The 14186-nt window shown below is 40.8% G+C and overlaps 1 protein-coding gene across 2 annotated transcripts in view; it reads right to left on the bottom strand.

The window, feature by feature from the left end:
* Positions 1-14186, bottom strand: part of LOC121540296 (DNA-binding protein RFX2) — a 56718-nt gene that overhangs the window by 28568 nt on the left and 13964 nt on the right. For both annotated transcript variants that reach the window (XM_041849064.2, XM_041849063.2), the window contains exon 2: positions 3756-3869. In XM_041849064.2, coding sequence (XP_041704998.1) covers positions 3756-3860 — 105 coding nt within the window. In that variant the 5' untranslated portion in view covers positions 3861-3869. The remainder of the gene's footprint in view (positions 1-3755; positions 3870-14186) is intronic.

Consider the following 14186-nt stretch of genomic DNA (forward strand, 5'->3'; position numbering starts at 1 on the left):
TGGCCAGTACCACAATGGCCACTTTTCTTTTCAAATAAAAAATCAGCAGAGATGAAACGCTTATTAAAAGCATCACAAATATCATTTTTTTCACTTAGAATACAGGAGTCTGAGATAATTTGCTTAGGAAGAGAAACAGCAGAATTCCCCCGTTTCAGTGAATTAACGGTTTTCCAGAATTTTGCAGGATCTCCTGCAGAATCTGTCATAGCATTAAGGAAGTAATTTGATTTTGCCTTTTTGAGAGCTGCAGTACATTTATTTCTCAATTGCCTAAAAAACAGCCAATCAGCTGGAGTACCTGTTTTCCTCGCCAAGGCCCAGGCCCAATTCTTTTGCAGAAAAAGACCTGACAATTCAGGAGAGAACCAAGAACTGGTTTGGTTTCTTACTCTGTGATTCTTAAGCGGGGCATGTTTATCAGACATAGAGGTAACAATAGAAGAGAAAAAAGCAAGGGCTAAAACCGGGTCCAGAAAGCAGCAAGTGGATAAAAGCTGTATGTTTATTTGGGGCCAGCGTTTTTCTTTGGCGGTCGCTGATGACCACTCCTGGTTTCCCTCTTTAGGGGAATGTTAAATTGAGATTTGTTTACATGACAACAAAAATAAATACCATTAGTTTTCTCTAAAAGCCTGAGATATGTCAGTGGCAGACTGCGGTGTAGTATAGGCCTTCAGTTCAGAACTGGCTTCTCTCAAGCATAGCCAGCTGTCAAGGCAAATATGATGCGCTATCCAAAAATATTAACATAAGGATATTTACTGCTTGGTTTCTATGGATTCTCTCGTCGACCAATGTCCTTTTCTCAGAACGTTGAACAGCTGTGGCAATACAAGGTTATAGGTCCTACTTGTACTAATCAGAAACTCCTGCCTGATCACACACAACAACATGGTATCAAATTATTTATGATGCCTTTATCTACATGTAGGCTAATGCTTGCGTGCATACGTAAAAATGTATGCACGCATGACTGTAAGTCGCTTTGGATAAAAGCGTCTGCTAAATGACATATTATTATATTATTGTTGATATATTTATGGTGCCTTCAAAGTATTCACACCCCTTGACTTTTTCCACATTTTGTTGTGTTACAAAGTGGGATTAAATAGTCATTTTTGGTCAACGATCTACACAAAATACTCATGTCAAAGTGGAAGAAAAATTATTACATTTATGAAAAATAAAACACTAATATATCTTGATTAGATAAGTATTCATACCCCTGAGCCAATACGTGTTAGAAACACCTTTGGCAACAATTACAGCTGTGAGACTTTTTCGGTAAGTCTCAAAGCTTTGCACACCTGGATTGTACAATATTTGCCCATTATTCTTTTCAAAATTCTTCAACTCCAGTGTAGATTTGGCCTTGTGTTTTAGGTTATTGTCCTGCTGAAAGGTGAAGTCATCTCCCAGTGTCTGTTGGAAAGAAGACTGAACCAGGTTTTCCTCTAGGATTTTGCCTATGCTTAGCTGTATTCTGTTTCTTTATATCCAAAAAAAAAAATCCCTAGTCCTTTCTGATGACAAGTATACCCATAACATGATGCAGCCACCACCGTGTTTGAAAATTTGCCCCAAACATAACCCTTTTTTATTCAGGACAATTTTTTTTCTTTTTTGCCATGTGCCTTGATGCAAACCGGATGCATGTTTTGGAATAGTTTTATTCTGTACAGGCTTCCTTCTTTTCACTTTGTCATTTAGGTTAGTATTGTGGAGTAACTACAATGTTGTTGACCCATCCTCAGTTCTCATATCACAACCATTAAACTCTGTAACCGTTTTAAAATCACCATTGGCCTCATGGTGAAATCCCTGAGCAGTTTTCTTCCTCTCCAGCAACTGAGTTAGGAAGGACGCCTGTATCTTTGTAGTGACTGGGTGTATTGATACACCATCCAAAGCCTACTCACCATGCTCAGAGGGATATTCAGCGTCTGCCTATATTTTAAATTATTTTATATTTTATTAATCAGTGGGTGCCCTTTGTTTCAAAGCATTGTAAAAACCTCCCTGGTCTGTGTGGTTGAATCTGTGCTTGAAATTCACTACTCGATTGAGGGACCTTACAGATGTAAGAAATAATGTTAACCACTATTATTGAACACAGAATGAGTCCATGCAATTTATTATGCGATTTGTTAAGTACATTTTTACTCCTGAACTTATTTAGGCTTGCTATAACAAAGGGGTTGAATACTTATTAACTCAAGACATTTCAGTTTTTCATTTTGTATACATTTTGAAAAATTCCTACAAGCATTCCACTTTGGCATTATGGGGTGTTGTGTGTGTAGATCAGTGACACAAAATCTAAATGTAATCCATTTTAACTTCAGGCTGTAACAACAAAATGTGGAAACAGTAAAGGGGTGTGAATACTTTCTGAAGGCACTGTATGTGGTTCTTACTATACAGGAAATACATTCACATTAAAGGATTGCTCTGAAGTGTAATAAATCTGGAATCTGTCATGATACATTATTAATGAAATCAACAGGTTTTTGAGAATTCTGCTGCTCTTCCCCAGTGCATGGGTGTGAGAGGGGTTTGGCTCCCATTGGGAGAATATCATGTTTGTGAGCGAGTACTCTGATGTGGAAAAACACCTGGCTACCCCTACCCCAGCCACCAGCTCTGCACCCTCCGCTGCAACTTGCCCATGACCCCCCTGCTTCTCCTTCACCCAAATTCAGACAGCTGATGTTCTGAAAGAGCTGCAAAATCTGGACCCCTACAAATCAGCTGGACTAGACAATCTGGACCCTTTCTTTCTAAAATTTGCCGACGGAATTGTCACAACCCCTATTACTAGCCTGTTCAACCTCTCTTTCGTATTGTCTGAGATCCCCAGAGATTGGAAAGCTGCCACGGTCATCCCCCTCTTCAAAAGGGGGTGACACTCCCTAGATTCAAACTGTTAAAGACCTATATCCATCCTGCCCTGCCTTTCGAAAGTATTTGAAAGCCAAGTTAACAAACAGATCACCGACCATTTCGAATCCCACCGTACCTTCTCGGCGGGTCTGACTTAGAATATGTGGACAACTACAAATACCTAGGTGTCTGGTTAGACCGTAAACTCTCCTTCCAGACTCACATTAAGCATCTCCAATCCAAAGTTAAATCTCCTTCCTTCCAGTTCTCTGCTGCCAATGACTGGAACGAACTGCAAAAATCTCTGAAGCTGGAGACTCTTATCTCCCTCACTAACTTTAAGCATCAGTTGTCAGAGCAGCTTACCGATCACTGCACCTGTACACAGCCCAGCTGTAATTAGCCCACCCAACTACCTCATCCCCATATTGTTATTTATTTTGCTAATTTGCACCCCAGTATCTCTATTTGCACATCATCTTCTGCACATTTATCACTCCAGTGTTAATACTAAATTGTAATTATTTTGCACTATGGCCTATTTATTGCCTTACCTCCATAACTTACTACATTTGCACACACTGTAGATAGATTTTAAATTTTTTGTTTTTGACTGTACGTTTTGTTTATCCCATATGTAACTCTGTGCTGTTGTTTTTATCGCACTGCTTTGCTTTATCTTGGCCAGGTCAATGTTGTAAATGAGAACTTGTTCTCAACTGGCTTACCTGGTTAAATAAAGGTGAAATGTAGAGTTCTGTGTTGTTAGTAGTGGGGTGAGTGCTGTGAGGAAGAGTGTTGTGGTTGAGTGAGATAGACCACTGCGCTGCATGTGAGGGAGTGCAGCCTGGTTTTGTGTAGTAGTGTACCTGTTGTGAGGCTGGGACGGGCTGCACCACAGGGGCCTGGGTAGAGGTGGACGTACGCAGCGCCACACTGGACGTCGAATCGGACCCTCCCTCTGAACTCTGCATGCTGGGACCCTACAGGGCAGAGCGGGATGAGAGGAGGAGGAGAGAGGGAAGAGGAGTGGGATTGAGCACAAGGACATACAAGAGAATAGTCAAGACGCGCAGCCTTGTCAGACAGGACAGGAGAACAGTCAGAATGCATCCCTACTCAGAGCCAGGCCTGCACATGTGCTGCCATGAAGGGGGTCCAAGTCACCTCACCTCTGGCATTTATCACTGGAATATTAACAACCCTGGTAAAGCCAGCAGCAAACTGCTACTTAGTATTAGTCCAGCTGCTAGGAAGGAAGCAGGTGGAAAAGTTATGGTGAAAACCATTGTTGTGAGTATTGTCAGGACTTACTGGTACCCCAAACTCTGACTAACATTGGGTGAAAATGTGCACCGCATGGCAAAAGGGAGTGAGGAGAGCTAAAAATGGAGTGACACAAAGGCTCTCTCTTTTAGAGAGAGAAAGAGAGGGAGGGGTTGTAGGGAAGAATGGAACTGCAAGGGGGTTAAGGAAAAAAAACTTCCACAGCCTCTCCAAAAAAATGGCAGTGCTGCTCCTAGCACCGCCAGGGTCCTGATGATATCCAGCATTTGTTTCAAATGAGAGCCGTTCTCTGGGGGCTCCAATAATCCAGCTGATATGAGGAAATTCTTTAATGCTTTGTAAACGTTTGCCAGTTGCTATGGTGAGGAATCCATGACGACCACCCTCAACCCTTGCCCCACTCTTCTCCCTCCCCCCGCTGCTCCCTCCTTCCTCTTTTCTTTTTAAAGCTCATGCACAGGAACTTTCGAGTGTGGCTACAGAGCAAGGGAGGGTTGGGTGTCTTTGCGGGAGGGAGGGAGGGAGGCAGCACATCTCTAGAAGATCAGCAGCTAAACAAATGAGGCCTAATCAGTCAGCAGACATGGACAAGCCTCTTCCGTTACTTATTCATCCTCAATCAGTGGCCAGGAGGAGCAGCCGTAAAGGGGCAATATGCGATTGCTACATCCATTTGTGGACTTTTAAAATTAATTATGTATACCTATTGATTCTTGAAGAATAAAACGTATAAATGCCTCATGAGCTTAGTTCAACTGTCGTACTCCATCAGAACCCAAATGATAAGCTTGTTTTAATTCCATTGTTTGTAAAAACAGTGTAAATGTAAACAAACACTGTATAGTGTTAAAACGTGGTTAAAACTATAATTTGGATCTCATTGGTGGTCAGTCCTTGCATCCATAGCCCTGCCTATGAATTTGAGAGTGGTTACATTTATCTAGCCCCATTCCTCAGCTTTTTACCAAAACGGTGTCGGGGTGTCCCATTGTTGTTGTTGTTTCAACTGCAGATTTCCCCTTTAAACAAGGCCACCATACCAGAAACATGCTCAACAAGGAAAATAATTTACAGACTGATAACCACTCCCTATATATATACACAATTACTGCTATAAAAGCCCCATCATTACACAGGATAATAATACACAAAGCTTTATCACATCTACCATAATCAAAGCTGATATGTAAACAGTATCACTGCTTGCTTGCTTGCTGCCTGTTAGATCAGTACTACACTGCCTGAAGCACGAATAGCTTACAGTGCCCATTAACAGGCTGCTTTTAAGACTGTTTGATTAGACAGTCATTAATCATCAAGCTAGTGGGTAGGCAACAGGTGCTGTTCAGCTTTGCTCAAACACCCCCAACTCTTTACATTTCAGTATTTTTAAAAATCTGTTTTTACACATAAGAGAGAGTAGAGTTAGAGAGTGAGTGAATGTAAAATACATTGTGATTGCTAAGATTCTGGTGGCAAATTTCTTCAGAGCTGTACACCAAATGAAAGACAGATGACAAATACAAAAATATTAACATTAGGGCATGAGGACAATTACATATTACATTTTAGTCATTTAGCAGACGCTCTTATCCAGAGCGACTTACAGGAGCAATTAGGGTTAAGTGCCTTGCTCAAGGGCACATCGACAGATTTTTCACCTAGTCGGCTCGGGGATTAGAACCAGCGACCTTTCGGTTACTGGCACAACGCTCTTAACCACTAAGCTACCTGCCGCCCAATTAGTTGTGAGCAACACCATACCTAGGCTAATCAAACGGAATTGTGAAGTACTATTTTTCACAACAATGGACGTGAACCAGGGTTTCCATTAGCCGGAAATAGACGGCTTTTGGCCGATAAAAAAATTGAAAAGCCGATAAATAAAATTGGTGCAGGCCAATTGATCAGGAGAAGAAGAAAAAAATCCCATTGCGAAAATAATGCTTTTTAGTCCATGTAAATCCATTTGACTGGTCATGCTTATCAGTCTATAGGGATTAAATTGGCACGTGTTACAGTATTTCAAACAGCAAATGCATAGGCAACGGAAGGCAGGCTTCATCAGCCACTTTGCAATGAGCTGGAGGCCGTATGCATTTTGAAAACATATACTTAATTGTTTGAAACCTTAACGTTTTACTACATATTATGAGGCATGTCTTACATTGCTTCAAAGTAGCCTAGCCAAAATCAGACCATATCCGTGGAAGCAATTATTTGACATACATTTTCTTTCATTGCCCAGTAGCCAAAGGCACAATCCTAGTCATATTAGAAAACCAAGCTAGTTGTTGCATATTAGATCTCCCCTCTTTCAACATTTCTAATGGATATTTTCATCTCTGTCACATGCTTTTGACGACAGGGATTTCCTGCTAACTGCATTGTGGAACAAATTCACACGTAGACTACTGCCGTGTGCACATTGCTACGCTTATAATGTGAAGAAATAATAGTTCAACATTTTAAGCTAAACGTTCTGATCTGTGGCATCAGACACATTGCTTCAAAAAAATATAAATAACATTTTGCCTAGGCCTACTGGTTGGATGATTTTGGGATCTATCGTCCCACAACTGTCCCAGAGTCTGTTTGGAATATGCTATTTCTTTCTCAACAAGCTGACCAATAGAATAGGTACACTTTTCTACTATGGGGGATAGTAGATTGACATAGGCTAGAGTGATTTTGCTGTTCCTTCCTCGTCTTGTTAGCTGAGGAAAAGTAAATGTGGACAGTTATTCTAACATCTTCAAAGTGCGCATCAGAATTGGGTAATAGTCATTGCATCCTTGACTTGCATGTTCTGTTAATGTGAATTACCATAATCTAAATGTGATTTGTCATTCTGAGCACCGTGGGTGGACGCCCTAATCCGGTTACGCACCCAATGCATATGGGTCCGGTAAATTTCTCAAATGTCCAGTACATTAAAATGCTGCCGGTCAAATGTCCGGCGCCACATTTTCCTAACGGAAACCCTGGCACGGACTATCACAGAGCTGGTGTGCCACTGACATTTTCCACACAGGAGGATTGGCAAAGACACTCCTGTCTAGATGAGTAATAGCCTTATAGCCAAATGGTGTAGCTGATGTTGAAATTCTTCCATTACTTTAGGCTGCCATTTGTCAATCGTTGTCTAACCATTAATCACAGGATAAAACTCAATATAAAACTGTTTGAGGAGACAGCCAAGTCCTCTATGTAACCTCTCGAAACAGTCACAAAAAGCCTCTGTCACTTTCAGCCACCTCTAGTCCCTCTCATATGTATTTGTCAGACAGGAGGCAAAATTAGCACCCGTCTGTAAGGGTCCAGAGCAGACTATAGACAGACAATCCTCCTTTATTTGTCTATTCCTCACATTATTCCTTGTGGCAAACTTGTAATACAAAAGCAAATAATCACAGTACTCATTTAGCATTTTCTGAAGAAGTTAATGTGATGCACCAGAGCTTTTGGATAAATTCAGCCAGTAGTTTTGAAAGTAGTGCTCACAAGCCAAAACGGGTCCCCTAAAATTGTGCATAAAAAATATATGTATTTGTTTGTAAAATTTGTATGATATGTTAAGAATGTTTAAGTGCTTAAGATCCCGGACTACATCTTTAAAAAGGAAAACATTTTTATTTAAAGCTCCAGCGGCCAGATGTTTCAAAAGGAAGGAATTTGTCCGTGGGGTGTCAGTTGAGTTATAAATACACTGATAACAATCCCTGCAGTTATCTTTGGACTTCTTTCCTTAGCGCGGTTATTATGCACTGAAGGGAGGGAGTGGGAGCAGTGGAGTGGGGTGGGGTGGTGTAGGGGCTCATAAACCTAGGCTTTGTCCTTTAAAGTTTTCATGCTTAAAGCTCAAATAAGTGGGTGTTTTGGTAGTAGTGGTGAAGGGCGCCATGCGTTGGACTGGAGGGAGAGAGTGCAGGCAGACAGGCTGGTTAGAGGGCTTTCTCCCCAAGCCTCTATGAGTTGAGCCCCCCATGAAGGTTAAAAGCCACACAAATTCCCCACCAGCTGCTATGAGCGGCAGGAACACTGCGGGAGCCCCAGCAAACCACTGCAGAACCCAACTGTGAATGGGCTGCACTTTATAACAGAAACATTCTCCTCACAGCCGAGACCACTTCACACACAAACCCCGAAATAATTAGCTCGTCTTCACTCAAGCAAATCACAAATGAGCAATTAAGACAATTGTGTGAGCGGACCAATTTCCCTCTGTTAAACCATTTCCTGGTTGCTAAAATTCAAATAGTTAGCTTAATTTCATTTTATATGACAAAACAAGCAAGTATAGTGTAGAGAACCATTGTACCATCTAAACTGCTGCGAAATATATTTTCCATAACCAAAAATATTGTATTTTCAGCTGTTTGAAGCTGGTGTACAAACCCGAAAGTAAAAGACACAAAAACGAAACTTAAGAATGGGTAGCATAGAAATAGCACATATAGAACAGATCTACCGCTTCTTAGACTTGCTTTCAATGAGAATGAAAGATCTATAACACACATTTCTATGTGAATTTGGTAGGATCGCCCTAAAAGTTACATATTGCAGCTTTAAAGCGTCACCTGAGTTTTAAAAGCTGTGAGGGAAAGGGAGAAATTAGGAACATGTCAATTTTAGACCTCTTAAAGTTAAGCGTGCAGTACTATAAACTTATACCTGCTATTTGGTATGAAAATCTGGACAATATTTAAACATCTGTCACTGACAAATCTAACTTAAACAGCGCTCAATCTAAGAAAAACACATACAGATGTTCAATTAAAAACAGGAGCCCACAGTCTTGGCTCTTGTTTGCACTGGCCCACATTGTTTGCAGAGCAACAACGGTTGCTAGTGGCAACACCGTCCACTCCCGTTTCCAGGAGCCTGTTGCTATGCAACCAACAGAATACTTCCCAAACCAAACAATGCCATCCCCCCAACTGATCCCTCTATCTCACACTAAGCAGAAACTTACAACAATAAATAGGTAAGCTATTCATTTCAGACACCGGGGGGGGGGGACAGAGGGCAGACTCATTCCTGTGCCATGGAGAGGAAAGATTATATAAAAACTCCATGCTGGTTTCAACTGTTCTCTCTCTTTTATGCACTCAGTGGTCAAATGAAGGAGGAATGTTTAAGTCATCAGAAAGGCCACAGCCGATCCTCGAAGCTTGGCTTACACCTCCACATTCCAAAAACAACAATTACTTTTAAAGCCAAGCAAAGATTACTTTTCCAACATGTATAATCCATGCAGCAGGAAGGAGACATAAGCACCTTGAGGAGAGCACTGCCACAGACTAGTCCGACTCCAGGGGCTTTTACTGCACATCGGAAGTTGAAACAACCAGGCAATAAAGCATGGACACTTGTTGCCATTAAACTCCTGTCTATGGGGGACATTTGTGCACCACTGCTTTGTTCACCATATCCTGCCCCCACCCCAACGCCCAATCCCTAGCCTATTCCTTAAGTTATATAACAGATAAATGTACTTCAAAAGAGAAGCAACAAGCTTTCCATAAGACTTTCTACTCTGAAAAAAGTTAAATCAATGTAATCTTTATTGGGTAACCAATCTAACAGCCATCCCCATTGTAAGAAACCCAGGTTGGCTTCTTTTTTATTCTATAAAAAAAATAAAAAAACATAGCACAAAGGCGCACGCACAAAAAGCAAATTAAGATATGATAAGAGATTTTCACGACAGAGGCTGTTCTTCAAGCCTGTCTCATGAATTTGTGGCTAATCCAATGAAAGCAGCTCTTGGGATCTGCAGATGGCGAAGATGGAGGGAGAGGAGGGGATGTGGCCAGCTATCAGATGAGAGGTGCTGTTCAAGGGGCCGATAAACCAGCCACTGATCCTGGATCCACTCTCTCCCCGTTTCCACCTCTGGTCACAGCTCGTCGACACGCCATTTGTTACCATGTGGAGCGCAGGCCTGACAGCCAGAGAATTATCAAACGGTTGCCAAGGAGACTGTGTTAACCCATACACCTCCCCCAACCCCCCACCTCTGTAACCCTTTGCAGATTTCCTCCACCACCACCACCTCCCATCCCCATTCTACATACACCCCTAAGATGAATAACACTGTGTTAGAGGATAATAAAGTACAGTTGTGAGGAGCAGTCAACCTGCTGGAAAACAAAGCAGAAGGGCAGGGATGAATTAAGTGTCCTGAAAGTAATCTGTTGCATGTGGTTGTCTCTCTCTTTAATTATCATTTATCTCCTGTTTTTCCGGCGGGGTGATGACAGAGTGCAGGAGGGAACATCAGTCTTTGTTGTCATGCCACCTTGTTGCCCATAGAGATAGAAAAACTGTTTGTGGAATGCAACGAAACTGTTCCAACATGGCAGCTAGCATGGAGACGGTTTTATGTTTCACATCCATCACATCTGAAGGTGGCGATATAGCCTAGACAAAAGCTAATTGAAACATCACTAAGTGATGCTCAATGTATTTTTACCAAGTCATTGTCCGCAAAAAATATTGATTCTAATAATTTTGGATTTCAAATAAACTCATTGCATGGCACCATAGACTTGGTGCCATTATCAGCACAGACAAATACACCAGCCAATTGTGGGCACCAGATGAAACACAACCTAAGGCATTCCTATAATAATGAACTAATAATGCAAACATTAAAACAAATAAACTGCTTTGTAGCTCCCCATGTTGCCTATTACCATTTAGTTTGACAATGTAGAACATTTTACAAACAATACATTGTCTAGACCTAGACAGTTTGACTCTACTGGTAATGGGTGAAGTGTGCACTGTAGACACATCTTTTCAAGCATTCCAGAAAATCCATTCCATCTGAGTGTCAAAGCAGATGAGGTCGGAACGGCATCTTAAAAGAATCATACACAGCAAGATGCAAAGAAAAAACTCCTAAAGCTACTCTGTCATGCAACATTTTCTAGACATTACGTGTGCTTTCTGTTAGAAGTCTTCCTCTGATTTCTTACTACACTAGTTGAGCAGCTTTCCCTTTGATAATCCAAAGAAAAACATGACCTGTTGCATGGTATCATCATAGATGGATCACATTTAAACAAAACAACCTGTGACTAAGAACATGAAGTGGGTTAAGGCTCATTGGGTTAAGCTTTAGTCCAGACCAGGGTTTCTGCTAGGAAAATTTGCCGCTGGACAACGTGACCGGCAAAATTCTAATTTACCGGACATTTGAGAAATTAGGGTTTTTCTTTATTTTTACTATTTTCTACATTGTAGAATAATAGTGAAGACATCAAAACTATGAAATAACACATATGGAATCATGTAGTAGCCAAAAACGTGTTAAACAAATCAAACTATATTTTATATTTGAAAATCTTCAAATAGCCACCCTTTGCCTTGATGACAGCTTTGCACACTATTGGCATTCTCTCAACCAGCTTCACCTGGAATGCTTTTCCAACAGTCTTGAAGGAGTTCCCACATATGCTGAGCACTTGTTGGCTGCTTTTCCTTCATTCTGCGGTTCGACTCATCCCAAACCATCTCAATTTGGTTGAGGTCGGGGGATTGTGGAGGCCAGGTCATCTGATGCAGCACTCCATCACTCTCCTTCTTGGTAAAATAGCCCGTACACAGCCTGGAGGTGTGTTGGGTCATTGACCTGTTGAAAAACAGATGATAGTCCCACTAAACCCAAACCAGATGGGATGGTGTATCGCTGCAGAACGCTGTGGTAGCCATGCTGGTTAAGTGTGCCTTGAATTCTAAATAAAATCACAGACCGTGTCACCAGCAAAGCACCCCCACTCCATAACACCTCCTCCTCCAAGCTTTACGGTGGGAAATACACATGCGGAGATCATCCGTTCACCCACACCGCATCTCACAAAGACATGGCGGTTGGAACCAGAAATCTCCAATTTGGACTCCAGACCCAAGGACAAATTACCACCAGTCTAATGTCCATTGCTCGTGTTTCTTGGCCAAAGCAAGTATCTTCTTCTTATTGGTGTCCTTTAGTAGTGGTTTCTTTGCAGCAATTCGACCATGAAGGCCTGATTCACACAGTCTCCTCTGAAGAGTTGATGTTGAGATGTGTCTGTTACTTGACCTTTGTGAAGCATTTATTTGGGCTGCAATTTCTGAGGCTGGTAACTCTAATGAACGTATCCTCTGCAGCAGAGGTAACTCTGGGTCTTCCATTCCTGTGGCGGTCCTCATGAGAGCCAGTTTCATCATAGCGCTTGATGGCTTTTGCGACTGCACTTGAAAAGTTCTTGAAATGTTCCATATTGACTGACTTCATGTCTTAAAGTAATGATGGACTGTCGTTTCTCTTTGCTTATTTGAGCTGTTCTTGCCATAATATGGACCTGGTCTTTTACCAAATAGGGCTATCTTCTGTATACCCCACTACCTTGTCACAACACAACTGATTGGCTCAAATGCATTAAGGGAAAAAAGTCCACAAATTAACTTTTAAGAAGGCACACCTGTTAATTGAAATGCATTCCAGGTGACTACCTCATGAAGCTGGTTGAGAGAATGCCAAGAATGTACAAAGCTGTGGCTATTTGTTTAACACTTTTTTGGTTACTACATGATTCCATATGTGTTATTTCATAGTTTTGATGTCTTCACTATTATTCTACAATGTAGAAAATAGTAAAAATAAAGAAAAAACGTTGAATGAGTAGGTGTTCTAAAACCTTTGACCGGCAGTGTATATGCATTGGGTGTGTAACGCTAAAAATCACATTTAGAGTATTGTAATTCATCTTAATCCTTAAGAGCCTATGCGTCAATCTAATGAACATAATAAAAAAAAATCCACATCAGTCTGTCAATTTAAACTAGATATCTTTTTTTGGGTTGCATGGGCAGCGTCTTAATCCACCGCATCCTCCTATGTCGCCCTTCAACATCTGCAGTGGAAGGTTTGTCAGACCAAGACACATCCTGAAACTCGGTCTTCTCACGAAAACGTCTGTAGCGTCCGAACGTTTGGCCTACTAACTAAAATGACCTCCCTATGGAAAGGTGAGACTCTGACGAGCACTATGGTGTTCTCTACGACCCCCACAAGTGTCACGGGACTCATCTGAAGGTGACCCATAACAAATTAATGGAAATATGGAGGTAGTTTTGTGGCAACAAAACTAAGAGGTTAAATATGTGTCCAAAAAAACTAAAATATTTGCTGAGCTTTCTTATATCTCATAGATATAAAAGACACTTCAAAACCTTATTCCTTATTTTTTACTGTCTTTATTGCCATTTATTAATGTGTTATTCAATGTGTTTCTATTGGCCATAGTAGTAAAGGCCAAATTCTATATTTTACATATATATTTTTATACCTAAAGGGGTCCTAAAATTTAAAATCAAATAGCTAAATGGTCCATGGTATGACAACCTTAAAACAATTCCATATGTTAGCTTAGTAGAACCCTTTTATTCAGATTACAACCTCTCACTTTCAGTTATTTGAAAAGGAAATCATCTCCCAAATATCACTATTTCTAAAAACAAGCCATAGAAAGTTGGTTGCAATTTCAATTTAATCATCCAGAAATTACAGAATGCAACAAATATTTTGGTTAAACTCAAATATACTAATAGATAAAAAACCATTTTATTTTACAAGCTACTAACAAAAACATATGGAAATGTCTGCTCTACCCAAAATTACAACCAACTAATTGCAGCATTACCACAAAAATGGAAGAGGAAAGTGGAAGGAGGAAAAAGTAAGGAACTTGTCTGTCGGCCTTGCATTAAAGACCATAATTGGTTAAAGAAAATTGTGATGAATAAACAAGTTTACCAGTTTCATTTAAGGACCAAAAGATTGACAGCCGTCCCATACAGATTGCAAAATAGTTGGAATGAGATTTTTGACGTACCGATTCCATGGCATAGTGTTTATGAACTGATACGCAAAACGACGCCGGATTCAAAACCTATAATTTTTCAATTTAAATTACTATATAAAATTCTTGCTACCAATAGAATGTTATTTGTATGGGGGA

Source organism: Coregonus clupeaformis, chromosome 26 (genome assembly GCF_020615455.1).
Source record: "Coregonus clupeaformis isolate EN_2021a chromosome 26, ASM2061545v1, whole genome shotgun sequence".
NCBI lineage: Eukaryota > Metazoa > Chordata > Actinopteri > Salmoniformes > Salmonidae > Coregonus > Coregonus clupeaformis.